Source organism: Erigeron canadensis, chromosome 1, assembly GCF_010389155.1.
Source record: "Erigeron canadensis isolate Cc75 chromosome 1, C_canadensis_v1, whole genome shotgun sequence".
In the NCBI taxonomy this organism is placed as follows: domain Eukaryota; kingdom Viridiplantae; phylum Streptophyta; class Magnoliopsida; order Asterales; family Asteraceae; genus Erigeron; species Erigeron canadensis.
This window is the reverse complement of record NC_057761.1, coordinates 31,079,108-31,106,134: the sequence shown is the minus strand read 5'-3', so window position 1 is coordinate 31,106,134 and position 27,027 is coordinate 31,079,108. Positions and strand designations below refer to the sequence as shown.

The following is a 27,027-nucleotide window of genomic DNA, read 5'->3' as shown; positions in this document are numbered from 1 at the left end:
AAGCTAGCTATAGTTTACCCATAGTGGTTGCTCGCTTTAGACATTTGCTTTATGTTTAAATATTAATGACTTGTATTGATAATGTACTCGGTTGTTTAATGTTGGGCAACCGATGGATTTTCATTTAGACTTATTTTGATGATATGGCTAGTAACACCATTTATTGAATAAACCAAACAGATTTTAGTGGTTTGGACTTTTAAAGTTAATTTTGCTTCTTTTAACGCCGTTAGGCAAAAGTTTTTGGAAATCCATGTTTTTAAATGATGGGTGTTACATTGATGCTTACGTTTCCCTTTCTTGTCATTATATCCGGTGGATTTTTTATGTTCCGCCATATTGACTGAAGACGTGCCACCAACATTGTTGCCTTTTGATTTGTCAATATCATGCGCCCTGAGAGATTCCTCAATACGCAAATGACTACCCAACTCAACAAGAGTTAACTCCTCCTTCTTATGTTTCAAAGAATGCTTAAATTCTTTCCACGACGGAGGGAGTTTATCAATGATACTAGAGACTTGAATAGTCTCATCCATATTCATTTTATGTCGTGTGCATTGACCAAGTATGCGAATGAGCTCATTGTATTGTTCCATGACCGGTCTAGAATCGACCATCTTGTAATTATTAAAATTTCTCACAAGGAACGTTTTACTAGAGGCATCCTCAGTTATATACTTGGTCTCTAAAGAGTCCCATAGTCCTTTAGCAAAAGCATGGTTTTGGTAAATATCAAAAAGAGCATCAGACATACCATTGAGGATTAATCCTCGAGCAATGTAGTCATCATTCTCCCATTTGCCCCTTTTTCGAATTTGATCAACAGTAGCATCATCACCATCTTCTAGACAAGGAGTACTCAGCACATAAACCACCTTCATGGTGGTGAGGAGAAAGTGCATCTTCCTTTGCCATCTACGAAAATCCATTCCTTCAAACTTATCGAGCTTGGAGAAATTAGTAGTCATATGCTTCATCATAGACGCCATTGATTTCAGTAAAATTGTTGTTTTCGATTGTTGGGGAATTTCAAGTTACAAGGGTAAGAAATCAATAACCGGATATCTCTTTGTATCATGATATCACTTTCCGAAAACAACAATTCGACCCTATCTGCCTGGGTTACACGAATTTTGTTTTGGGATAATACAAAGAGTAATGGTCAAGATTTTGGCAGAAATCAAGAACCCGTTCACTAAAGAGTATTTCGTGTTTTGTATATATTTTCTCATTTATCAATTCTTTCTAAGACACCCAAAAGATTGTTATAATAGAGAGAACACAACAATGCACGTATATTCTCTGTGTTTTCTATATCTTTATGCAACTCTGCATGGATATATTTATAAGTTGAAAAGCTCACATGTTAAAACCGTTAGAATATGATCACGTAAAATGATTGTATGTCCGGAAAGTATTTAAGCCTACGGGGTCACACCTCAACGTGAATGTAACAATAAATTAATTAATATATTAAATGTAATTTATTAATTAATTTGATCACGAAAAACTAACGGAGGTCCGTTAAAAGAGTTAAAAGTTAACGGTACTTAACTAACGGACTTAACGGAGAAGAGTTGGAATTAGGAAACAATTAGGAAACCCCTCTAGAATGTTCTGGGGGGGGGGGACGGTCGACTAGGGTTCTCAAAACCCTTAGACTTGGCCATTAAGTTTCCCAAGCCTATAAATACAAACCTATGTTTAGTTGTTTGATATACAATTAAATCCAAAGGGTTTTTTTCTCTCCTCTCTCTCTCCTTCTCTCGGCCAAAAACCAACCCACAAAGGGTTTTGATTTTTGGTTCACTTAGCTAGGAAAAAGGGTTTTCGGGTTTAAACAAAGGGTTGTTCGTTATCAAGTACTAGCATACATACGTTCCAACGTTAAGTGTGCAATCGTAGAGAGGTTAATTTAAACCTTGTTCTTGTTTCAATCTCTCCATTATAAGGTACATATTCTATACTTTGGTTAATTAATTAAACTGCATAGATCTTGTCTTCCGTTGCGTACTTTGTGATTTGATGTGATAAATAGTTATATAACTCAACAAAAACTAGATCACATAATATGATATCATGAAATATGACTTTTCCATGACAACATGAGAAAATGATTTTGGCTTTTCCACCATGAGTGTGATTGTGAATAAGAGAAAACAATTGTCCACAGTTGCTAGCCTACAATTGCTATTCATTTTCAAAATTACTGCACATATTGCTCTTCCATGTTTTACGCAATTCATTTTCAAACTTGTCATGCTTGTAAATTTCACACGCAGATTTCATTGAAAAACGTTTTTATTATGTGATCAAATATTGTCAATCCGATATTACAAAATCAATACTAGCCATCAATTATTATAATGCTTTTGGGTCCGGGATGCCATTCACTTAATGGGCGTATACCCCGTACCTCCAAACCCATATCCAAGTGTCATAATCAAATCCCTTAATTACACTAAATTAATAACAGTGGCCAATTACATGAATGACTGGTAATGTGACCAAATTTCTTTTGTATCAAGTATAATAAACAATAGATGAGAGTTGGTTTCTATTGTTAATTATGGTAGATCATTTTCATTAATGATAATGTGACCAAAATTCGTTTTTATTTTATGTGTTTATCCCATGTTAAACCACATGTTAGGGTTTTCTCATTTTTCCCGCTACTGTAGATATTGAATAAGATTTTAAACGATGACCTGTTGATAATCTTAGGGTTATCAATTAACTAGCTAGTTAGTTGTTTTGACTTGATGTTAAGAGATTTCGGGTTATATTTATATATGATTTAATTTGTATATATATGTACGTTTGTTTAATCTAACTTAAACAAGGTTGTGTTCCATTGCCACTGGTCCTCCTGAGTGCATATATGACGAACGGGTTAGGTACAACAACAATAACTGTACTCAATCTCTGTGTGGGGTATGGGGGAGGTGAGCTATAGACAGTCATACCTCTACCCAAAGGTAGAGAGACTGCTTCCATAAGGACCTCCGGCCAAGCATATGTAAAAACCGTAAAAAGAGTAAAGTGTTTATACCTGTCTACCGAGAAAATGCCAAGACGATATACATGTCCGCTGGGTATGGCTACATTAAGAGTAGGGAATAGTAGCAGACGTACGGCCTAAAAGTACCTAAGCACAGTACGTAAAATCTAAGAACCATAATACGCAAAAAACAACATAGAATGTAGGAACATAATACACAAAGTCTTCAGCAAGGATCTCAAACAAGAGGGACAAACCACCAGGACAACCATACCTATACGTAAGAAATGACTAAACACTAAGGGATTAAACTATTTCTAAACAACCTACGTAGCGAAGTACCTTAGGCCGCAAAGCCAAACTAATCCTAGTCTACTCGCTAAAACGCTCCAAAACGACACAGGTAACCTATACACCTAGTCCTCTAGACACCGTCTACTGAGAACACCCGAGAACAAAAAAGAAAAGTAGCATCAAATGACCTAAATAACTAAAAGCAGACGAACGGGTTAGGTATAAGTCATTAATAGAGATAGGATTATACTCGATTTAGATTCTCAACTAATAGGATTTGAAACTAAAATGCAAGTATATATTGTTGTAAGTGATTTTATTTAGATCATGCTCTTTTACTCCGAATATGAGTTTTGGTTTGATGTAGGCATTAAGACTCCACAAAGAAAATAGAAGTATTAAACTTATGAGTGCTTTACGCGTCTCGTGTATTGTCCCAGAAGTACTACGATCACTAAATATTGCACTGTTATGTGTGCAGAATAATGCTGAAAATAGGCCAACTATGTTGTTAGTGGTTATGATGTTAATTAATTAGTAATGCCTGAATCTAAATAACCTGCCTGGAGAGAGATGTAAGGAAATCAGGTCTCTTTTGTTACGTTATATAAAGAATACATGTTTAAGGAGACATTAAAAAAAATAAGGATTTTGACACTCGCTTATGTAAACATCGTATAACTAGTTTTATAAAGGATGTCGATGTTGATTTTAGGGTCATTAATCAATTAGTTAGTTGTTCTATATTTACTAGACACTAAAGAATTTCAGGTTATGTTTAAATACGAATTTGTAATTCAGAAATGTATTCTCCTTTAAGCTAACTTGAGCAAGGTTGTGCTCCATTGCAATTGGGTCCTGTTGACCGCTTGATCAAGGTGTTACGTATGTAGAAATAGGTGTATAGTCTATTTAACAACGAAATTCCATATATAGTGACTAGAGAGTATAGAGCACATTGAGTTTGCCCAGTAAATGCATGTTAAAAACGAATTGAGATCTTCTAATTTTAGAAGTTAACTTTATTAATAAAAAGTTGAGATACATTTGGATTAAAACCAGTTAAGATTGGTAATTTTTAAATTTTAACCTTTGATTTTAATCTAAGGGTCAAGATGCTTCCAATTTTACTAGTAACACTTTAGGGTATTTTTATCGGTTAAAAACATAGGTCGTCATCATTTGAAAACTAAAATTTTCGTGAAAACTAGAAAGCTGACCAAAACACAATGCGATTGGAATTTAACACAATGTGATCGAAATTTAACACAATGTGTTTTCTGATTTTTACGCGCTGTTAAAAGCACACTGTGATTCAAAACTCAACACAATGTGTTTTTTGATTACACAATAAAGAAAACACAATTAAAACACATAGTGTTAGATTCAGATCACAGTGTTTTTTGACAAGTTTTCTAATTTTCACATAAATTTTAATTTTCAAATAAACATTTCACTAAAAACATAATGCCCAACAGTTTTTTAGTACATTAAATCATTCTTTTGAACACAAAATTGTTATCGGCTTTTCTCCAATCCATGTTCATTAAAATCAAGCATTTCTAAAGCTTCTAACTGATAAAAGAAAATACCAAATAAAATAGCAGCTAAGTATTCTATTTTTATGAAACAACGGATCAAACCCATGATAATCTATTAAATCCCATTGAATTTACTCCAACACGTTTTTTTTTTTAAAAGTTTCTTTGTTGATGCATCTTTTAGGGTTGCACTTCTGCATATTAATTAGATTTCCCCTTTATATATAACAATTCACATTCTTCTTAGCTACAGTAACATGCTGACGTCAGTATGACGTCATGCTGATGTTTTCAACCTTTTTTTTAAAAAAAAAATTTTATTTATTTTTTTTGTTGTCTTTATTTCTCTTTTTTTCCCCCTTATTTCTATTAACTAATATATTCTTTTTTTTACATAAGTCTTTTAACTAAAAAAGATATACTTTTTACTCCGGTCGTTAGCCAGGTACCCACAAACTAACAAAGAAAAATAACAGTATATTGTCCTGTTTATGCTATAGCAAAAGGCTCACTTTTTAAACCTTTTTTATTTGTCAAAAAATGCTTTATTTTTTAGATTTCATTTTTTTGGTTTTAATTATTTCTTTTAAATGATTCTAACAGTTAGACAATCACCCACCAACAACTAGAGTATGTTTATTGTTATGTATACACGATCTACCTTTTACGTATCGTTATGTCTCCTGGGGCAACGCCCAAAGTTAAAATACTTGTTATTTTATAAAATTTTTGAGCTTTTTTTTTTCCAAATGAGGTTTTTATTTTCGAAAAGAGCTTTTTAAAAACTTCAAGTCCCATGACCCATCTCTTAAAAAACCCCATAAAAACCCTTACCAAAAATCAACTAAATTATCAATTTATTTTTTATTATTTTATTTTCTTTTTCATATTAAAAAAAAAAATCAAAAAACAACTTTATTCTTTTAAAAAATGAACCAAAAAAAAAGCAAATAAAATAATAAAAGTAACACCAAAAAACAACTTTATTTGTACATCTTTCATCCGCAAGTAAAAAACATGTCGTTTAAGGATAAGGATCCTCTAAAATTACAAGTAACTTTATTGGTAAAGTTAGTAATCATAACCCTTGATTTAAATTTAAGGGTCAATATTCAAAGAGTATCTTTGAATCTTAACCTTTGATTTTAATTCAAGGATTAAAATACTTGTAACTTTACCTATAACAAGATCGTTTGGTTCTGTTCATGGTGGCAGCTATGTAAATAACATCAAACTTTTAGGCCATAATTATTACTGGCACATTTTTCACTCCAAAAACAAAAGGAAAAAATAAATAATACAAGTAGTAGCAAAATTCTCTCCAAGTTCCATCGTCGTCGATCACCGGCACCGGTAACTCTGCTTTTGTTTCACCGACGGTACCTCCCTCTTTCCAATATATAATATTTCTCACAATAAAGTTTCAATTCTGTCTTGGAAAGGTTTTGTTAGCATTTGTATGCATTTATATTGTATTGTATATATATATATAATATATATGCATCCATGAATAGAGAATATTTCACTTTAGTATTTATGTATTTTACTTGATCACAATTTTAGTGTATATATGTTTGGTTATAGTTTGAATGTTTGATACTTTAATGTTATGTGGTCGAAATTATAGTGAGTAGGTCGGTCATACATTAGCTTAATACGTTATCAATGTCCTAACGATGATGAATAGTTTTTGATAAGTTTTCTGTCTAAAATCAACTGACTTTTTTGGAAAAGCTTACTACTTTCCGGCATAGCAGACATTGCTTTTTGTCTCCAATTAGACTTTTGAACCATTTTTTTATATCATTCGAATGATGTTAATTAAAGATTGTGTTGCATTTTTAATACTTATCATGTGATGATGTGGATAACATCGGGATGAAGGTGAAGACCAATGGAGTTTGTGAGTTTGCTGCTCAAAAAAGCTATTGCTTCACTCGAGACATCACTTGTAAGAATATATTTTGTATGCATAACATTAAAAGTAAAGTAATACTATACACTGTCTATGGGACCCAATGCCGTATTTGATGTTTTTATGGGGGAGGTGAGATGTAGATAGCCTTACCCGTAGCTAAGGTAGAGAGGTTGCTCCATAAGAGGACCTTCGGCCTAACATTAATATAGAAAACAAAAACTGAACTGATAAAGAATTAAAGATTCACCTAACATTGACTTAAGACTTGTTCGTGGTTTTAAGAGGATACCAGTCAATGCCTTTGCCTTTTCAATTTTTTTATATGTTAAATTTGATTTTCTGATGCGTCTCAATCTCAATGTTTTCTTTGACCATGTATTGCATACTGATGAATTTTCTTTAGAAAACCCAGGTCCCATATGCTGTCCCACATAAGATAGAAAGTTATCCCCTTCTCTTTTGGAAAAAGTGGAGTGCCCACATTGAATTTGAGAGCCATTTGGTGTTTGACAGCCATAAATCATATTCATCATCATAATATAACTACTCCGTTTTATTAAATACTAATTCTACTACATGTATACTCTATTCATTTTAGCAAAAACCAAAGTCCTTGTACCGAATATATCTTTCTTTTGAGTTGCATCTCAATGAAGCATCGTATGCATACATTCATGCTAATTGGTTTGTTCTTACTGCTATTAGATTGTGTGGCACTTGATACCATATCTGCAAATCAAGCTATCAAAGATGGCGAAACAATTGTTTCTGATGGTGAGACATATGAACTTGGATTTTTTAGCACCAGAAAATCCAAGAACCGATACTTGGGGATTTGGTACAAGAAAATATCACCCCGTACTGTCGTATGGGTTGCTAACAGGGAGACGCCAATTAACGATACATCAGGGATCTTCAAAGTTAGCAGAGAGGGAAACTTGCAGATTTTCAGTGGTGGCAACAAGGTGCTCTGGTCATCCAATTCGACCATATTGGGAAACAGTATAAATCAAGAAGTGATGGTGCAGCTTCTAGATACTGGAAATCTTGTTGTTTTGGATCACAATGGCACCAACAAAAATCTTATATGGCAAAGTTTTGACTATCCTTGTGACACACTGCTACCAGGTATGAGATTTGGGAAGAATTTGGTAACGGGCTTACAGATTTTCCTAAAATCTTGGAAGAGCCCTGATGATCCTTCTATTGGTATGTATACACATAGAATGTTCACAGATGGATATCCGCAGCATTTTACGTGCCAAGGTCAAACAGTATTATCGAGAGTTGGACCATGGAATGGTCTCGGGTTTAGTGGCTTTCCTACTAGCACACCAAATTCAATTTACTCAATTCAAAATGATTTTAATCACAATGGATTATACAATAAATTTGAGCTTAGAAGTTCCGTTCTGGCGAGGATAATTGTGACATGGGATGGTAAAACACTAATTTTGCATTGGATTGAGCGAACTAAAAAATGGGTTGTGTATGAAGACATTGCAGTTGATATTTGTAGTCAGTTTGCACGTTGTGGTCCTTACGCAAGCTGTAGCATCAACAAGCATCCCCCTTGTAGTTGTATGGAAGGTTTTGAACCGATAAATCCAAAAGAATGGGGTGAATCTGATTGGTCAAGTGGGTGTAAGCACAAAAAGCCATTGAATTGTGGGGATGGGTTTCAGAAATTTACTGGTATTAAAGTACCAGATACACAAAGGTCATCATATAATTACAGCATGACACTCGGAGAATGTGAGATGGCATGCAAAAGGAATTGTTTGTGTACAGCTTATGCAAGTTTAGACATCAGAAATGGTGGAAATGGATGCTTAATATGGTTTCATGAGCTGATTGATATTAGAGAGTATGATACAAATCAAAGCCTGTACATAAGAATGGATGCCTCGGACTTAGAAGGTACACATATTTCTTCTAGAATAGTCCATGCTAATTTTAACAAAAACGTTAAGTCTATTGCATAGTCATATTATGTATTTAGTTGGTGTGATAAAATTCTTAACAACTATCATCCTTTTTCTTAGCGAAAGGTCGTGTGATCATCCAGTCTGTCTCCAATGAGTGGAAAAGAATCTTCATTATCCTCCTGTCAATTTCTTCAGTTGTGTTTTTTCTTTGTGCACTAGCATATGCCTGTAAAAAGAAAAAGAAAAGGCATCGCATGAGAGGACGAGGTAACGTGAACTAGAAATTATTTTCATAGTTGAAGATGATGCATGTTCATATGATACAGCTTTTAACTAATCATGGAACAAACAATGATGGAAAATATAGGTAAGTGGAAGCATGACCTTCATATCAGTGATAGAAGTATGTGCTTGGAACAGCTTGATAGTATACAACATTTTAGCCTACGTAAAGTAGCCAATGCCACAGCAAACTTCAGCACCTCTCATAAGATTGGAGAAGGGGGCTTTGGTCCAGTTTACAAGGTATGTATTTCCCATTTAATGCTTCTTGAATAGGATGTAATTGTTATCAGTATCATGAGCCGAAAATGTCAAAATGTTCAGAGTTTAAGTAATCATAAACTCTACCTTTTCAATGTTTTAGGGTGTTCTGGAAGATGGACAAGAAGTAGCTGTGAAGCGTCTTTCAGAAACATCCCAACAAGGGCTTGAGGAGTTCAAAAATGAAGTCGTTTGTATTGCCAAGCTTCAACATCGGAACCTTGTGAAGCTTCTTGGATACTGCATCCGTAATAGTGAACTGATATTGATTTATGAATACTTGGCTAACAAAAGCTTGGACTTTTTTCTCTTTGGTTTGTATCTGATTGCCATACTTGCTTTACTTTCACACTTGAAGGATACAGTTTATTAACAACTCAGTAGTTGTGTTTTGGCAGATGAAACTAGATGTTTTATGCTTGACTGGCCTAAGCGTTTTCAGATTATACATGGGATAGCAAGAGGTATTCTCTATCTACATCAAGATTCCCGCCTTCAGATTGTCCACAGAGATCTAAAGGCAGGTAATATCTTGCTGGACAGGGACATGAATCCAAAAATATCAGACTTTGGCCTTGCTAGAACCTTTATAGGTTGTGATGCCATTGCTAAGACCAAGAAGGTGGTTGGAACATAGTAAGAACCCATAACTTGAGGTCCATCTGATCAACGTAGAAACATTTTAGAAAAGGAATGTGAAACTCGATTTGATACTAAGGTGTGACTTTATTTTGCAGTGGTTATATTCCTCCCGAGTATGCAGTACACGGGCATTTCTCTGTAAAGTCAGACGTATTTAGTTTTGGCGTTCTGATGCTGGAGATAATCAGTGGAAAGAAAAACAGAGAATTCTCTCACGAAGACCATAGCGACAACCTTCTTGGACATGTAAGTAAAGTTGTAAGTGTTTTTATTTAGATCAAACATTTTTAGCATATCTCAAAATTTGAGTCTTGTTTGATGTAGGCATGGAGACTCCACAACGACAATAAAAGTATTGAACTTATGAGTGCTTGTTTAAGCATCACGTGTATCGTCCCGGACGTAGTACGATCAATACATGTTGCACTGTTATGTGTGCAGAATAATGCTGAAGATAGGCCGACTATGTTGTCAGTGTTTTCGATGCTGGTCAGTGAGAGTGTGTTGCCTGAACCTAAACAACCTGCATTTTACACTGGAGAGAGATGCAAGGAAATTCAGCCTCCTTTGTTATCTAAACAATACATGATAACAAACGTGTATGCTCGTTAGCACATGTTTAAGGCAGAGATATTTTTAAAATGTATGTTAGCGTTTCCACCCCACCCCTGATGATGTATGATCTCCCTAATAGCTTATGAATGATAATATCTCTTATACCTTATGGAGGTTATTAGGCTTCGGCCTTGATGTAGCCTCTGGACACGAGCATGGATGTTCCATGGAGGCACCTTATGTAGCCTCCGGACCCTGCTCCATGGAGGCTCCTGACGCAACCTCCGGACCCTGCTCCATGGAATCTCCTGACCCCCCCCCCCCCCCCCCCCCGACACACACACAAAAGATATTGAATTGTTTTTTTTGGAAGGATGTCATGTTGATGATTTTAGGTTTCATCGGTCACTTAGTTAGTTATTTACTTAACATGTCAATTACGAATTTGTAATTCTGGAATGTCTCCATCAATGGGTTCAAGGTATTTGGTAGTGAGATCAAAATTTGGGCTTAATTTATGTCGTTGAATTACTAGTATAAAACAGTATAGAGATTGATATAAAAACCAATAAGGTTTTTCACCCAACTTAGGTGTCTAACAGCCTCATATTCCTTCTCCCCTATATATATAGGGAAAAGAGAATATGAGGTTGTTCGACACCTAAGCTTAGGTGTGGAACCCCTTACATACTAATATTTTATTATTTATTGTTTAATGAATAAATGTCTGAACTCCCATGATTTTTATGGTTTAAAAAATTAATATGTAAATGTCTGGCACCTAAGCTTAAGTATTTAATAGCCTTTGTATATTTGTAATTTTTATGGTATATTTGTAATTTTTTTTTTCTAAAAGTAAGAAAAAATAAGTAGAAATTAAATACAAATGTTACCTTTGTTGTCAACTTATCATAAACTTATTATTTGGATGTCATTGGTCATCGAGCATTAATTTTAAGATAGATTTTTTCATTGAGAGATTAAAAAAACTCGTGTTGTTTTGATTTTTAATAGAAAAAAAGAAGTATAGTTTAAGAAAAAACTTTTGTTGTTTGGGTATATAAATGTGTAGTACATTACAGTGGAACTGTTTGGGTATGACCATGGTTTAAAGAAGCGGTTTTGAGGCGAGGCGTACATGTATCGCGTATGAGGAGGCGCCTAAGGGTGAACTTTTGGTACGTACGACTCTATTAGATGAGGCGGTATAGAAGCGCAAGAGGCGTTTTTTTTGTGTGGGGGTGGGGGGGGGGGAGGCTAACATTATTTTTGGCGGCAAATTTGGAGCCAATATCTATTTAGCGGCAAATTTGGAGCCAATATCTATTTAGCGGCAAATATTGGAGCCAATTATATATTTTTTGAGGCAGATCCTGACTTAAAATACTCTAAACATCCATTAATATAAATACAATAATATGTGCGATTAATATCGGGCGATCCATTAATATAAAGATATCCTAAACTAAATAATTGGCAATTAATATCTGATTGATTCGGTCCATGAAGATTATGACTTGGGAGATAATGCAAATTATGTTATTTGATTGATTATGAACTTTATTTGATGTTTAGTATTTTTCTTTAAATATAAGATATTAGATATATAATTTCTATATATTTTTTTATTATCACCTCGATCTTACGCCTTGGTTCGCTTCAAGGCTTACGCCTCTTGAGGCGAAGGGAAAACGCCTCGAGACTTGTTTTCGTACATATAAATCTTGAGTATGACAAACAACTTTTAAAATTGCCCCCTCGTAAAAAAATTTCTGGCTCCGTCTCTGTAGATATGGGTGTATGTGTATGTGTTTGGTAAAAAAATGTCTGGGGATGAAGATGTGTGATGGAGAAACAATAAAGATGATATTGCTCCTCGCAAATTAACGGTTGATAATTAACAGAATCATTAAGTTGGACCATTCTTTCGAAAAATGCACACCTTTGACACCAAAAATGCAATAGATGAAAAGTTTAAACTGTGAAAAGTGTGATAATACAGGGATGAAAAACACAATTAGTTATAAAAATCGACCATTATTTACTCCAAAAACGAAAAGGAAAAAGTAAATAAGAAAAAGTAGTAGCAAATTCTCATACTCTCTCCAAATTCAATCGTCCTCGATCACCGGCGACTCTGTTTTCGTTTCACCGACGGTACGTTTCTCTTTCCGATCATCTCTTCGTCTTTCCTTTCCAATTCTATTATATATACATATATCTTACAATAAAGTCTCGATTGTGTGTTGAGAAGGTTTTGTTGGGATTTGTGTGCATTTGTTTTTATATTATATGGGAAAGGTGAATATAAGGCTACCTGACATGCGAACCAATCGCATATTCATTTTTGGGAAAATTTCATATATATCCCATTTTATATACATAATTACATATATGCCTTAGGTGTAAGTTTTTAATGCATAAATACAATGCTTTTAAAGCATGCTTTGGACATATATGTAATTAAGTCTTTAAATTGGGACATATATGAAAATCTCCCATTTTTTAATATTTGTTAGAATTTTAATATATGTAAGTTAAAAAGTATAAGGTTCTTCCTTTCTCCGGTGAGACTGCCGGACGCCAACCACCACCTTCTTCTCCGGCGACCGCCACACCTCCTTCTTCGTCCTTCTCCGGCGAGACAACCACCGCCACCACCTCCGGAGACATCTCCGGCGACTGTTCCAGCGAGAATCAGGTTCGTTTTCGGGTGGATACGGTACGGGTGTTGCCTTCATCCGTTCTAAACTGGTTGTCAAGGGACGCATCGTATAGATTTGATGGGCGTTGCCCTCATCCGTTCTAAACTGTGGTGCCGGCGCCGTGGTTGGGGTTGTCGGAGATGATGGTGGTGGCAGTGGTTTTCTCGCCGGAGAAGAAGCAGGTGGAGGCTGCTGTCCGGAGAAGGAGGAAGAAGATTGATTTGAGCCGTAGAAATCTTTGATCGGACGGCTGTTACTTCTACTTTTGTACTTTTTTTCTCATATGTACTATACTTATCTTTCCTCTATACATATTATACACATATATGCTATATGTATAGAGATTATTTTATATTAGTATATGTATATCTTGCTTGATCATAATTATAGTGCATATATGTTTGGCTCTAGTTTGATATATCTCGGTAGATCATACATTAGCCGAATACCTGCTCAGTATGCAACGAAGGCGAATGGATTTTTGATAAGTTATTTTTTCAAATAAACACTTACTTTTTCAACACTTCAATTGGGGAAACGAACTTGGTCCTTTTCGGCATAGGGGGCTATTAAAAGTTGTACTAGTTACACTTTTGAACAACACTTTTTTTAATAATTCAAATGATGGTATTAAAGATTGTATTGCAATTATAATACTTATTATGTGATGATACACTTGTATTTTGCTAACGTTGCATTCAATGTGGTGCGGAGTATGATAATTTAAGGTCAAAGTGAAATAGCTGAGACGCTTTACAGTGATACATCGACATGATATACATAATTTTCATTCCATATATCTATGTTTTTTTAACAAAATATGATCAGTTCAGCATTAGATTGCAATAAGGTTATAAATAGTACGTTCCGCCAAAGTTTATATATAATGTTGAATTTAAAGTTAGTATTGGAATAATAACATGTTCGGATAAAAAGCTTACGGGGGCAATGATGGGTAACGCCATTTTTTGTTGGGTTGGGAAAAGAGGGTGATGTAGGGCCTTCCTATCGGTGTTACTTAACCTTAAAGTGACAGGCCTTTGCTTTATTTAATGGTATTGATAGATTTAAATATAGATATCCTTTGAGGGGTTTAAATGATCACCTAATTATAAAAAGGAGCCACTTTAGTTTCTTGTTTATTTTGTGTGTAGACTTTATTTCAGATGCTTAGGCTGGTTATATCTGGTAGTTTATGGACTTCATATTACAGTTCCATTGCGAAATTGTCATCTCAACGTTATTAATTTGATCTCATAGGTTTGTTTTGTTAAAGTTTGTAGTTGGGAGGTGTCTATTTTGATAGTAATTTTCATGTGAACGATTGTTTTGGTATGATTTCATTGGTACTATGTTGATCTCCATGCATGCAACAAAAACACTGGAGATCCTTCAACACGTTCAAGCACAGTGGTTGTAGTATGTTCTTCAACAAAGATTAGGTTTTTGATGATGATCTTCGTTGTATGGATCATTCTAAGAGTTTCGAGCAAGCGCTTATGGAAATAATAATTATGTTTTAAGCACACTCAAGAATGAAATGTGGTTTTAATATTGCAGGTATGGCCAAGTGTTATATTTCTAGGTGGTACCCTTTCTCTTTTAATCACTGACGATATCTAAAATAAAAGTTAAATACACATTCAGCTTATGCAGAATAGTACGTAAGTAAAAGGATAAAATTTGTCCCTTTGGTGGTAGGCGTGACCGATCTTTATTCCATGAAGGTGTGTATGACTAATTTTATACTTATGAAAAGAGGAACTAGACTAAATAGTTTTTCCAACCTTGGAGGTTGTATTTTGGTTTCTTTTTTTTTTACTTTTTTACAAAAAGAGGGGCTTCAGTAATTAGCCTTTCCAACCTTGGAGGTTTTATATTTGTATAACTATTTTTGTACTTATTTACGAAGAGAGGGGTTTTACTAATTAGTCTTCCAATCATGGAGGTTGTACTTGTATATTTGTACAACTATTTATTATATAATTCTTTTATGAATAGAGTATCCTTACTAGTTAGTCTTTCCAATGTTGGCCAGTAGGTGTGTTTATCATTATCATAATTAAGAGAGAGGAGAAACAAGCGAATGTAATTGCCTTGTCCGTATGTAGGCTGTGAACTTAAAGCTCCCTTAGGCCTCTCCCTATACGCTTGTTGACATCTCATCATCATCCTAGTCAATCACGACGACATAGGCACGGTCTCGTTGTGTGTGGTCGTTGTCGAAGCTCAGCGAAAAATCGAAAGGGAAGGACGAGCGAGGGTATCGAAAAGTTGAAACTTTCGAAAGCGCACTCACTTTCAATGTAATGCTTAGTTTTTGTTAGTGTAATGCTTAGTTTTTGTTAGTGTAATGTTTTTAATTTTATAAAAATAATAGTTTTATATAGTTTTGTGGTAAAATAAAATGGAAATAATAAAAAAGTGGATGATGAGGCGAGGATGAGGGTGTGATAGGGAGAGGAATGTTTTTGGGTGTGTTTTGAAGAGAGAAAGCTGATGTGGTAGTGAAGATGAGGGTAAGATGGTGTCATGATAGGGAGAGGCCTTAGAAGCTGGTAGCTGTTTGTTCCTTTTTGAGGTCTGCAGCAGCAGTGATGTTGATGATGTGTGGTTATTGCTCATAATACATATAGCAGCTTAGCTAGTTCCATATAGTGAGTCTTTCTTATCAAGGCTGGCTGGTGAGTATACTCGAAACTTACAGATTTTTCTCACATACAGAAGCATGCACAAATTTATTGTGCTTACGTAGTTTTGGTGTAAAGAATGTTGCATCACAGTTCGTCTTTTGGTACACCTAATAATTATAGTAGTTTAGTAGAATGAATTTATGCATATATTGCTGGCATTTCTTAGCTATTCATAGGAGCTACAAATGGTAAAGAGTGATCTGGCCTTTCTAATATCTTTGTCTGAATCATATATGACATTCCATTGCAGGCACTTTTTTCCTATATTGAGCAACAGATGCAAGTTTTCATTTTGAGTACTTTATTCGTATCAAGATTCATATGCCCCTCCAATAACAAGTTTGTATATCTAGTGAAGCTCTAGAAAACCAGTTTCTCTTTTCTGATATGCCATATAGACCCTGTACCCATTGGGCCACAACTTATGACAACATGAAAAAATTACCTAAAGGGTGGAGGCTTAGCATGCAGTCCAAACCTTGTGCTCAGGCCTTCACTTTGAGGCAAGTTTAGGGAAATAGTTCAAGAGGTGGTGCATGTCATATATTTTCTCTGGGTACATTTTAAATGGAAATGTAAACTATGATTTCTACTATAAATCATGGTTTCGCTTGGGAAGATGATTATTCTTATCAAATATTTTATTTAAGGTGTCCCAGGTTTTACATCCAACATTGGGTAAACAAATTTATTGAAACCATAACAAGGTTGTATTCATTGCAACAGCTGGATTTCCAAAGATGATAACTTTAAGCGAGGTAGTTAGATCATGGAAGTCTACACTATATATTAAGATTCTGGGTTATCTACCAGAAGAGGGCAGACACATGATGATGATGTTGGTCTTTCATCATGTGTTGGGAGGAGGTCTGGGTACTAATTTTCATAAGGCCTTAATGGTTGGAACTTGGGAGGTCAGTTGTAATGTCAGAATTACGATGCACTATGGAGTAAGAGTGGCATCCATGGTTCCCTTTCTGTAAATTATGGTTTCATGCTAATGAAGAACCTAATTGGCAATCGGTTGCAAAAAAACAAAAAATTCTGGCTCCTTGGTCTATTAAAAGGCTGAAACAAGTAACTTTGCGAGGTGGACTTTCTTTCTTATAGTTATTGGGATTTTGAAATAGAATGAAGCATCTGGATGGGTGTATTGTTACTGATGGGTTGTGGGTTTTGTAGTTTATATGCATCTACTGATCTCTGACTCTAAGGGGTTAATTGACAACTCTGTTCCTCAGGAGTTACTTATGAATCCAAACAAGGCTACATGATACTTTCACTTAACATGAATACCTAAGTTGATTGGATACCACATATTCTTGTAATTGTAGAGGTTCTAGATCTAATGGTGAGTAATACATATGCAATTTTGCTATAAATTCAAGTGAAAGTCTACATGCCTTGGAAAAGCAGGTATTGGTCACGTGGTTAGTAATTATGATCTAGTTGTTCCACAAACTCTAAACAGTTGTCCCTTTGGGACTTCTAATAAAGTTGGAACGATACAGAGAAAATTAGCATGCCCCCGCAGAAGTATGAAACCCACAAATCGAGAAATGTTCCCAAATTTTTTTCTAGAAAAGAAAAACGCTGAACAGTTGTATCTCATGCTTATAAAAGTCGGTTGAGTGAGCTATATCTACCAATTTCGCCACCTGTAGTTTGACAATCCCTCTTGTTCTAGTCAATGGGAGATCATGGCTTGCAATGTCTGTAGATATGAAACTACTGTTTTCTGCCTATAGTGGAATTGCTTCCGGTATGATGTCTGCTGATGCTTTTATTTAAGTTGCATTTCATCGTAGTCTTGTTGGCATATAGTTTATCATATTTTATAGTTATAGAACAACATTTCTACTCTAATTCCTACCTACCAGAATAAACATAGTGTTCAACTAGATTGTAATCTGATAAAGTGGTTATGCGATACATTTACATTGAAATGGTTTTCAATTTACTAGGTGGTAATATATTGAAATGGGATATGTTGCATTTTGCTTAAAACAATCAAGAAGAACCGGTTGCAAGCCTTCCAGAATTTGAAACTCATCATTCATTCTAATATTCTTTTCTGAAGAAAATTTCCATTTCTTCAAAGTCTTGTCTTTTTCTAAAGGCAGACTGTGCTGTCAAAAGAAGGTACGGAGAAAAATATTATAGTTAATACACAACTGAAGGCACAAGATATGTATAGCCAAGGGGTAAACATGTAATCATACCATTCAAAATCTTGTATATTTCTGGTCTTATAAATCTAGTATCCTTCAGATTTTATTCTTTTACCTCTTATATATACAGGAATCTGGTCAATTAATAGCTTCTTCTCTGATAAAGTTTATTTCTTTTCTGATGATTGTTTCTTAATAAGTTCTCTTGTCCAACTTGTTTATGATTATTGGCATGACAAGATTAGTTGCTAAATGACATGCTTACCTATATACAAACCCGGGCTCATTCGGTATCTTCTCATAGACGATAAGAGTCCTATTTAGGGCCAGAGGTCCAGAGGTGCTGCCACCGTTGGATGATAGTTATGTGACCTTTTGGTTTGCATGAGGTCACAAGTTCTCTAGTTTAGCTTTTTAAGAAAAACTTGCATCCTATTAATTGCGCATATACATTTGAGGAGAAACTAATTTATCTGATTTATGTCGTGTTTTCATTAACATATTAGGATCTGTGCGTATGGTGGTTTGTGCTAAATATAAACAACCAACTAGGTGAAAGCTATTACCATGGAGTTGCATGTGGGTAAATGCTCTAGTAACTAGACGAGCCTTGAGTCAGAAATTGTTGAAATTGATTTGGTTGAATTTGCTAAAAATGTTTTCAGATGATTCATTAGGTGACAGTTGACAGTTCTGAAACGGATGGGTGTCCCTATTTGCCATCTTCTTTACCTGGAATTTCATGCAGATGTATTTCATGAGAAATCAGCTAAACCTGTTTTTTAACATAACGGCAGGTAACTCTAATTGTACTTCAGTTATTTTAGGGATAAATGAAAGTCCTGTTTTAGCCTTTTAGGCCTAAAATTCTAAAAGGCAAATTGGAGGTTAGCTTGTTGATTTGAGCGTAAAGTAGGACAAGTGCTTTAGGTCTAGAGATCTAAAATCTGTAAGGATATTCGCATATAGTTGGCAATGCTCCATGCCTTTAGCACTAAACATGTTTGGGCTATTCATCTTTTTTTTGTACATTGACCAGCCATAGATCTTTCTTGCTAAGCATCTATAGCCTGTAGATTTTAATATCTTGATTTGTTTAAAAATCTTAAAAGGAAAGTATGAAGTATTGTAAGCCAGCCTTAAATAAACTGGAACACTATTTTTTTTCGGAAAATCATTTGTAAGACTATTATTCATTTCTAATTGTACCTTTTACGTCAGTAATTTGATTCGTACATATAGCGGGTTGTACTTCTATTTAAATGTTGCTTTCCGCGTCTGCTAACCTTGTTTGTGAATAGTTGATGTAAATGCGAATATTTTATGCCATTTTTCACTTGAGCTTTTGATAAACTTTTGTTATATCTTTGCAGAACTTTGTGGCTCCCACCTTCTTCCTACAACGGAGTGAGATCAAATTCTGTTAAAGGGATGGGGCATAGACACATTTCTAACCAGTGTATGATATCGGGGTTTGACCAACATGTTAACAATCTTTCACCTGCGGGGCAGTCTTACATTCCTACGTGTATGCTATTTTCTTCTTCTATAGAATTCATATCCAAATTGTTTGGTTGTTAAAGTAAATCTCAATGCTAATTCAGCAGATACAAGGATTTCTGATTTTTTTACTGATAGCATATAGAGGTAATTAATTGGTGGGTTAAGTAATAGGTCAAAAGGGTAATTATTTGGGGGCATGTCCAAACATATCTGTGTATATTTGACCTTGAAGGCTTTTTGTCCATAATTCATAATTCTGTTTTTAAATAATCAGTGTCGTATTAGATTACAAGTATTCAATTGTTTGAATTCTAGTTTACATTACATAATTAAACCAAAATGTGAGGTTTTTGTATAATTGGTTTTGAAGAACTTAAGTTTATGTAACATGTTAGACCATCAGATTAAGTGGGTAAGAGTAAGACCTCATTGTAAACAAAAATCTTATTTAATCAGAACTATGATCTTGTATCTGTGCAATTGTTTTCAATTCTTTATATTCATCAGAATTGGAAGTGATTTGTATTAATGTTATTATCTTTAGGCCTTTACCTTTAGTTAACGATTTTTTTGTTTCAAGTCAATCAGTTTTATTTTGTACCTGAGTTGTTATTAACTGACAATATTTCAGTGAGGGCGGTTGCCGCTAATAATGGTCCCTGTGTCGCTCCAGTGGATCATACTTTCAGAGGTGGAGTACATTCAAATTCTGTGTGGGATTTAGTTGGCAGATCCCACGAGCGTCATTCGTCATATGTTAGAATGGAAGTACAAAGCCACCTTCCACATTCATCAACTAATGCGAACACACCTTTGGCACCAATGAATCCTGTTGCACATAATCATTCTACTCATTATGATGTCCCAAGGATAGGTGACACTACTACTGACAACAGGGTATCATATAAAAGGAAGAGCCATGCTATATCTGGAAGTAGCTCTAGCAGCTATTATGGTGCAGAAAGCTCATATAGATCTCAGATGCTAATTGAAAAACCTGCTGGGGATTGTCACAGTCTGCCTTCCAATGGGAGATCTAGTCTCTCGGTTGATGGTCAAGATGTGATGAGGAATGTTAGAAGAAGACGTGGATCTGAGTTAGAATCTTGCATGCCTAGAACTTACGTACCAAGCTACGGGTCTCATTATTACCAACCAGCAACGCACTCCACAAGCTACTCTGTCCCTGTCAATCTAAGTGCTGATGTGGTGAGTCAAGAGTGGAATCCTGTTCCACATGCTGCTACATCTCATGGTAGGAACCCACATCCAGGTAAATTTTATTTCTCTTAATTGCTAACCAAAATTAGGTATATTGGAACTTTTTGGCTCATGAATACTAGATTCCTAGTGAGTAGGCACATATAATGTTTGCTGGATGTTTTTTCGTTAAGGAAGTCACAGCTACATTATAGTCATTCTTGCTAAAATTTTTAGACTTTCAGCTTTACCCATGATATTGAGTTTTTTAAAGAATTATTTATTGAAAAGCAGATATTAATGGGCCGAGGCACGAAGCAAGTCACTTTCATCCCGGAGGGAGCTCTGTTGGTATTGAGGCCTATTACCATTCATCATTTAGGAGAAATCTTGTTTCTTCCTCCCAACATTGTTCTTCACAACATCCTCATGTTTCTTCTTCACAATATCCTCATGTTTCTTCGTTACAATATCCTCATGTTCCCTCTTTACAACATCCTCATATTTTCTCTTCACCACATCCTTGTGTTCCTTCCTCGGAATATTGTCATGTTTCCTCCTCACAACATCCTCATTTTTCCCATTCTCAGTTCACTGGAGATGGACACAGTTACCATCCTCCTTTGCATACTAATGGTCCAAGTTACTGTAATCATACACATATTGGTAGTTCTTCAACAAATGCGCCACAGTTATCTTTGGAGAGTTTATCTTGCGGATATCCAAGTTATTCTGGACGGGACAGTGGTTACAGGAGCACAAGGTCAAGAATAGTTGCTGATAGACTCCAACCTATTGTCAGTGTTCATCATGGATTGGGATATGAGGTAATTAGTTCTAATCTGTTTAAAGGACAGTTACATGCTATATATTTATCTTGTGTACATGATAGATAGATTGTAATGGTGGGAAAGTGGGTTGATTGGGGAAGGGATCAAACTGGTCATGTCAGGTTGTGTTGAATGGACATATTGTTTTGTCCAAATACACTTTAAGTGGAAATACTAATTATTTTAGATATGATGATTTAGGATATTTATGCTTTAAAAGTACACTCTGGGTTGCTTCCCATATGTTTGAAGCATATAACCCATGTTTAAGCTATTTATAAAGTTTTACTACCTGTTTGACCTGTTGAAATAAAACGAAATCAAAATGGACCCATTGATAAGTAAATGCGTTCAAATTGGCACCTCTATTGATTGGGACATTAGGCGTCTACCGTTTTATGAAAAAGGTTATTAGATATGTAAATTTCATGTTCTTTAATTTCTTAAAAATAGTATATACATTTGCTAGAATACCTAACAGCTAGTTAGCCCAAAGCCCATTGGGCTATAGAGTTTCCAGATACTTTTTAGGGTTTAAATATGTACTACTACACTTGTATAAATAAGACATTACATTAAAATATGATGATGAATATCAGTAACATCTTTGTATACATTTATCTCCATGTTTGTCCATGATTACAGCAATGTATAAGCTAATGATAACCTTTTTTTGCTTGGTGAATACCACCTTTTTTTGCTTCACAAAATGTATTCCGTTTGGTTTCGTTTTCTTAGAATAGCGACATTCTCATCTGAGAATTCTTAAAGTTCTAATTTATGAATTCCCTCATTGCAGACCTTGACCGTTGATCAGTCATCTTTTTATCAGAATCCTAGAGTTTTTCTGGATCAGTATCAAGGAATGAGGCTTGACATTGACGACATGAGCTATGAGGTATGTTTGCTCTACTCACTGATTCTTCGCCTTCTTTTTCTATATTATGAACAGTGCTGCAAAAATCGGATTACAAGGCTGAGTACTCGCTACAAGATCCATGACTGAGGCTAGTTGAGCTGAATTGGGCATATAAAAAAGAAATGGACTAGTCCAAACTTGATCAACATACGGTCAAAATTGCTTAAAACTTGGTCAAAGTTGGTTTTTTTAGTGATTGTATTAATATTTGTAACATATTTCTAGGTTGCTACGAATCTTTGTTTGGTCCTATGAACATGTCATGCATATAACTTCGAAATTTATGTATGAAATTCCAATCCGGGTATTCCCCACTTAGTCCGATTTGCAACAAGGAAGCCGGCTGCTCGAGTACCACGTAGCAAGTTTTTTAACAATTTATTATGTCCATCTTAGACTTCTGCAATGTAATTCCGATGCATATCCTAATTTTTATCCATACCATCCTAGACAGAGTTCCTAATTTGACCTGTTCACAAAAGTTTCCCAATTGAAATGTTAATAAAATGAAGATTAACATATTATATGGTTTATTTTCCAAAAACAAAGAAGATATTTTATAGTTTAAACAAAGTGTGTTTCTGTACGTTTCTTTCTGTCATCGTCTTTCTCTTCTGTTTTCTTAAGCGAGCTTTCTAATGATTTTGACAGGAATTGCTTGCTCTCGAGGAGAGCATAGGGATTGTGAACACTGGTTTGTCAGAGGATGGGATGTCGAAGTGCTTAAGGGAACAAGTGTACTATTCGGCCTACCAAAATCATGATGATTCCGCTTGTCCCATCTGTCTTGTAAGTATTGCATATCTTCCCTAGATTACTCTGAACAACATTTTTTATGGTGACCTCATTATAGTTCTATATGGCAATTAGAGCTTGGTGGCAATTTGGACCCACTTACTCATGGGGGGTAGTTCGGGTTCTGTATTATCGCTAACAGGCCAAAGTAAATCCATGAAACAGTTACATAAAGTGCAAATCCTTTGAAACTCCCAAATTATTTCATTCAGTAAAATAGATTATTGTTGAGTGTGGTCAACACAATTAGAGCAATTCTAAAATTAATACCCTTTTGATCCGTTACTCTAACCCAACCCTCTGATTGACCCGCTTTTAGCTGCATTAGTACTTTAGGCAATTGATTATCAAATTGATTTGACTCCTAATATTTCTTTATATAACACGAATGTACAAAAGGGTAGAATAGTCTAACACAAACTTTTCAATTCCCGTAGGGGTATGTGTCAAAAATAATCAACAAGTAGAAAGTTACTATGTGGTGATGGTCATTTTTACGTGGTTGGTATGCTTCGTCCTTTATTCAGTTATGTGATTATATCTTAAATGACGTTAACAGGAAGAGTACAAGAATGGTGAAAAGGTCGGGAGAATGGAAAAATGTGTGCACAGGTATCATGTAGATTGTATTAAGAAGTGGTTGCTGCTGAAGAAAGTTTGCCCCATCTGCAAAACTGAATGCTAAAGTTATCAGAATTAATTAGCATTATCACTTTATCTATCTTGTAGTTATGAACATGTCTCGTGCATATATATGACTTATACGTGTAGGAATCTCATTGTATCACTACTTTGAGTTATTTCATACAAGGTTATCTTAGTTTCGTGTAAAGCTTAATGCAATAGTTTATAATGATATCAGGAATCCAACCTCCTCATATGATTTTGTTTCCTTGTGTTGTCTCATTCGAATATAATCTGGATAAAGAGGGACGCTTACATCCCAGGACATGTTTTAGACCTGTTTAGTTTTAGCAGTCCTTTTAAAATCTAACGTGTTGAAATTTGCTGTAAAATGTTTAGTCCCTCATAAGTATCTCAGTAGAAGTAGTAGCCTGATTCCAGTTATCTTAAGTTGTAAAATAAAATCTATATTTGGCCTTTTTGTCATTACTGTTTTAATTTTCCCCATAATATACTACAGCATTATATCAGTTATCTAAAAATATAAAAATGCATTTTACCTTGTCTATATTCATTACCGTTTACTTGAGAAACCGTTGTCAATGTGGGGCATAGCCCACTTGATAGAGGCTTATGCCGCTTATGGAGAAGATTTTAATACTTGGGGTAGTTTTAGGAGTAATTAAGATAGATTTTGTATGATATTTAGCCGTTAAAAACAAAAACATGAGAAACCTTCCAACTTTTAAATATTGTCTCCTACTCGTATTAATCAACGTGTTATCCAAAGATTGGCAAATGTTGTGTAGTGTTTGTCGACCTAAATATGACAGAGATTGATTGAGCTTGCAAAACCTTGGATAAGGATTCTTTGTAACTGATAGTGCTTACAAATTAACCATTACTTAGAACATAACATGGATGATCGAAGAAGAACCGAGAAAGGTACAAAAAAAAGGCACTAATTTTATGGATTTAATTACTTTTTTAATAAAGCTGATGTCTTCTCTCATGCCACCATCTCCACCTGCAAATATTTAAAGGTTTTGTATATGTTAATATACAAAAGATATATGCACTTTTAATATTTACATGTACTTAAAAAACATATATATCCTTTTTGTAGAATCAATACTTTGGTTCTTTTTTAATTTAATGAAGAGATTCATTTGTGATAATGAGATAGATATGATAAATGCATACCAATGGAAATCCCATCTGGGTCGGACTTTAGACATTCGGTTTTCACCATACGGGTAATCCGTCTCGGACCTCCTTGTGTTTCGAAAGGCACAACAACCGATGCAATATATGCCAATAAGAAGAAGCGTCATAATAACCGTGAGAACTGAGAGCTTTCGCCAGTCCCTCCTTATATTCTCTAACACCCCAGCTTTGCACGAGTCACACTCGTAGCATAATACGCTTGGATCGTTGTTCCATTTGAAGCAGTCCAAGTCTTGAGCCATCATTGTCGACATTTCGTAGTTGCATACACTAGGTGGCTTGCAACATCCTGACTATACAAAACATATAACAATGGATTATTTTTGAAGGAGGTGATATTCATCGGTGAAAGGAGAAAAATCTTTACCTGTATGGGTGACATATCCTTGGTCAAATAGTCAACTGGTGACCAGTTAACTATATCCCTACAAGTCTTTGACCCCAAAATGCAACTTTTTACGGTCATCCAATATTTTGGATCTTCAACTCTTTTCCTTAGCCATGGTGAATAATCCCCTATGTGATACTCATTGTATAACCTGCCCGAAATGGCCTGACCGCCGCCTGCTCCCGTCACAATGAACCCAAAAATCGTGAAGGCTAATAACGCCGCGATCAAGAGCAACATGGCCACCAAGTAAACCCATAATGCCCAAGCCAAGTGGAAACATGCACCGATGAAACCTACTAATGATACGATTAAGATTATGAATCCGATGACTAGAAGCGGCGTTTGAAGGAAGCTTTCGCAGGTGGCACTGTTTCTTTCGATCCATAAGGCTCCACCTATGATGGGTATTGATGCTAAGAGTGTGAACAGGTTTAGTAGTCCTATTACAGTGTTGCTAAACCTTGACATGTTTGGTTTTGTCTTTGTTTAATTACTTGCTTGCTTGCTTGGCTAGTTGCTACTATATATATACACTTGTTTGCCAACTTGCTCTCCTATTGTAAATTGAGAACAAGTAAGGGGGCTCTATATGAGCTAGCTAGCTCAAGTTTTTAGGCATACATAAAGGTTCATTATATACGATAAAGTGTAAAAGGAATTTCATGAAAGATAAGTTTGAAAATGACTAAATTGCTCCAAGTAATATAATGCGCAATATATTTTCATCATATGAGTTCAATATATATGTGATATGAATTTAACAAAAGGATGTGACTATGGGTTTTACTTTACTTATTCCTTTTTTAAGGTGAATTTCGTTAAATATTTCGTGTCGTAAATCGACAGCGGGAGGTTTAACATACGTTGTTTTAACCAGGTCCACGCTAGAGAGCTCACTCGAAGTAGAAATGTCTATTTAAAATACCCGATGAGGGTAAACTCCTTATGAATCTGTCTGAAGACACGACGATTAATAGGGGTAAAACCTGCCTCCAAACTTGAACTTGGATAATACCCAAGTCAAACTCTTATAAATGGGCTTCTTATGTCTTCCCCAAGGCTTGGACACAAGACCTCTTGAATGAGGGATGACCTTTAACCATTGAGCTGAATCATGAAATTATATGTTCTTGCTTCTCAAGACAAAATTCAAGGGTTTGTTCGAATGCAACTTTAGAGAGAACCTTACATCTTAACTTTAGGTAAGGCCAAAATCATCTACATTTTAACCTCTCCGTACACACTATGGTATAAAATTGAATTCATGACCATTAAAAGTAGATATTCAATGATATCTACTTACTTGCTTAAGTGAAAAAACTTACAAAAATAAAAAAGCAAAAAAAAGGGTACTTCGCTTCCATAACAATAGTCTCGCTAATAATCCTACCATTTCATTTTAAATTAATAGATTGACTTTTAAAAATTTTTTCCTTCAATTTTAACCATAAATATTTTTGTTTGTTGTGTATAATATTTGATATAAAATATATAAATAGATTGAATTTTAAACGTACAAATTTTCTTTATAAAAAAGACTAATT

At 35.0% G+C, this 27,027-nt stretch overlaps 3 protein-coding genes and 1 non-coding gene across 6 annotated transcripts; 3 read left to right on the top strand and 1 right to left on the bottom strand.

Annotated features, from left to right (window-relative positions):
• Positions 1-6,154: 6,154 nt before the first annotated feature.
• Positions 6,155-10,594, top strand: LOC122585664 (G-type lectin S-receptor-like serine/threonine-protein kinase At4g27290). Its single transcript, XM_043757791.1, has 9 exons — positions 6,155-6,218; positions 6,724-6,790; positions 7,463-8,677; positions 8,803-8,952; positions 9,053-9,210; positions 9,332-9,542; positions 9,627-9,864; positions 9,966-10,116; positions 10,195-10,594. Exons 3-9 carry the CDS (start codon positions 7,777-7,779, stop codon positions 10,480-10,482), a joined length of 2,097 nt encoding a protein of 698 aa, XP_043613726.1. The 5' UTR covers positions 6,155-6,218; positions 6,724-6,790; positions 7,463-7,776; the 3' UTR covers positions 10,483-10,594.
• Positions 10,595-12,496: 1,902 nt separating this feature from the next.
• On the top strand, positions 12,497-24,133 carry LOC122585665 (probable E3 ubiquitin-protein ligase ZFP1). 3 transcript variants are annotated; one of them, XM_043757793.1, is made up of 8 exons: positions 12,523-12,582; positions 18,672-18,791; positions 19,368-19,522; positions 20,129-20,770; positions 20,992-21,524; positions 22,327-22,425; positions 23,098-23,235; positions 23,801-24,133. In XM_043757793.1, the coding sequence occupies exons 3-8, from the start codon at positions 19,426-19,428 to the stop codon at positions 23,924-23,926; spliced, it is 1,635 nt and encodes a 544-aa protein (XP_043613728.1). In that variant the 5' UTR covers positions 12,523-12,582; positions 18,672-18,791; positions 19,368-19,425; the 3' UTR covers positions 23,927-24,133. The 3 variants fall into 3 exon arrangements, with proteins under 3 accessions (XP_043613729.1, XP_043613728.1, XP_043613727.1); XM_043757792.1 differs by lacking the exon at positions 12,523-12,582 and adding an exon at positions 18,231-18,573 and having other exon boundaries at positions 18,660-18,791; XM_043757794.1 differs by lacking the exon at positions 18,672-18,791 and having other exon boundaries at positions 12,497-12,582.
• LOC122586202 lies at positions 17,297-17,397 on the top strand. The gene has a single exon (XR_006321908.1). It is a non-coding gene; the product is annotated as a U6 spliceosomal RNA (small nuclear RNA).
• Positions 24,134-24,705: 572 nt separating the features above from the next.
• Positions 24,706-26,066, bottom strand: LOC122585669 (tetraspanin-6-like). Its single transcript, XM_043757798.1, has 3 exons — positions 25,460-26,066; positions 25,069-25,385; positions 24,706-24,892 (listed from the first exon to the last, which is right to left on the bottom strand). Exons 1-3 carry the CDS (start codon positions 25,949-25,951, stop codon positions 24,853-24,855), a joined length of 849 nt encoding a protein of 282 aa, XP_043613733.1. The 5' UTR covers positions 25,952-26,066; the 3' UTR covers positions 24,706-24,852.
• Positions 26,067-27,027: the final 961 nt, after the last annotated feature.

Bases quoted from the DNA above. Each gene is read 5' to 3' on its own strand.
- LOC122585664 (XM_043757791.1), top strand. From the start codon at position 7,777: ATGGTGCAGCTTCTAGATACTGGAAATCTTGTTGTTTTGGATCACAAT. The intron at 8,678-8,802 runs GTACACATATTT...CCTTTTTCTTAG, and splicing joins GGATGCCTCGGACTTAGAAG to CGAAAGGTCGTGTGATCATC. The intron at 9,211-9,331 runs GTATGTATTTCC...TCAATGTTTTAG, and splicing joins GCTTTGGTCCAGTTTACAAG to GGTGTTCTGGAAGATGGACA.
- LOC122585665 (XM_043757794.1), top strand. From the start codon at position 19,426: ATGGGGCATAGACACATTTCTAACCAGTGTATGATATCGGGGTTTGAC. The intron at 19,523-20,128 runs GTATGCTATTTT...ACAATATTTCAG, and splicing joins GCAGTCTTACATTCCTACGT to TGAGGGCGGTTGCCGCTAAT. The intron at 21,525-22,326 runs GTAATTAGTTCT...CCCTCATTGCAG, and splicing joins ATCATGGATTGGGATATGAG to ACCTTGACCGTTGATCAGTC.
- LOC122585669 (XM_043757798.1), bottom strand. From the start codon at position 25,951: ATGTCAAGGTTTAGCAACACTGTAATAGGACTACTAAACCTGTTCACA. The intron at 25,386-25,459 runs GTAAAGATTTTT...TGTTTTGTATAG, and splicing joins AGGATATGTCACCCATACAG to TCAGGATGTTGCAAGCCACC. The intron at 24,893-25,068 runs GTATGCATTTAT...AAATATTTGCAG, and splicing joins CCCAGATGGGATTTCCATTG to GTGGAGATGGTGGCATGAGA.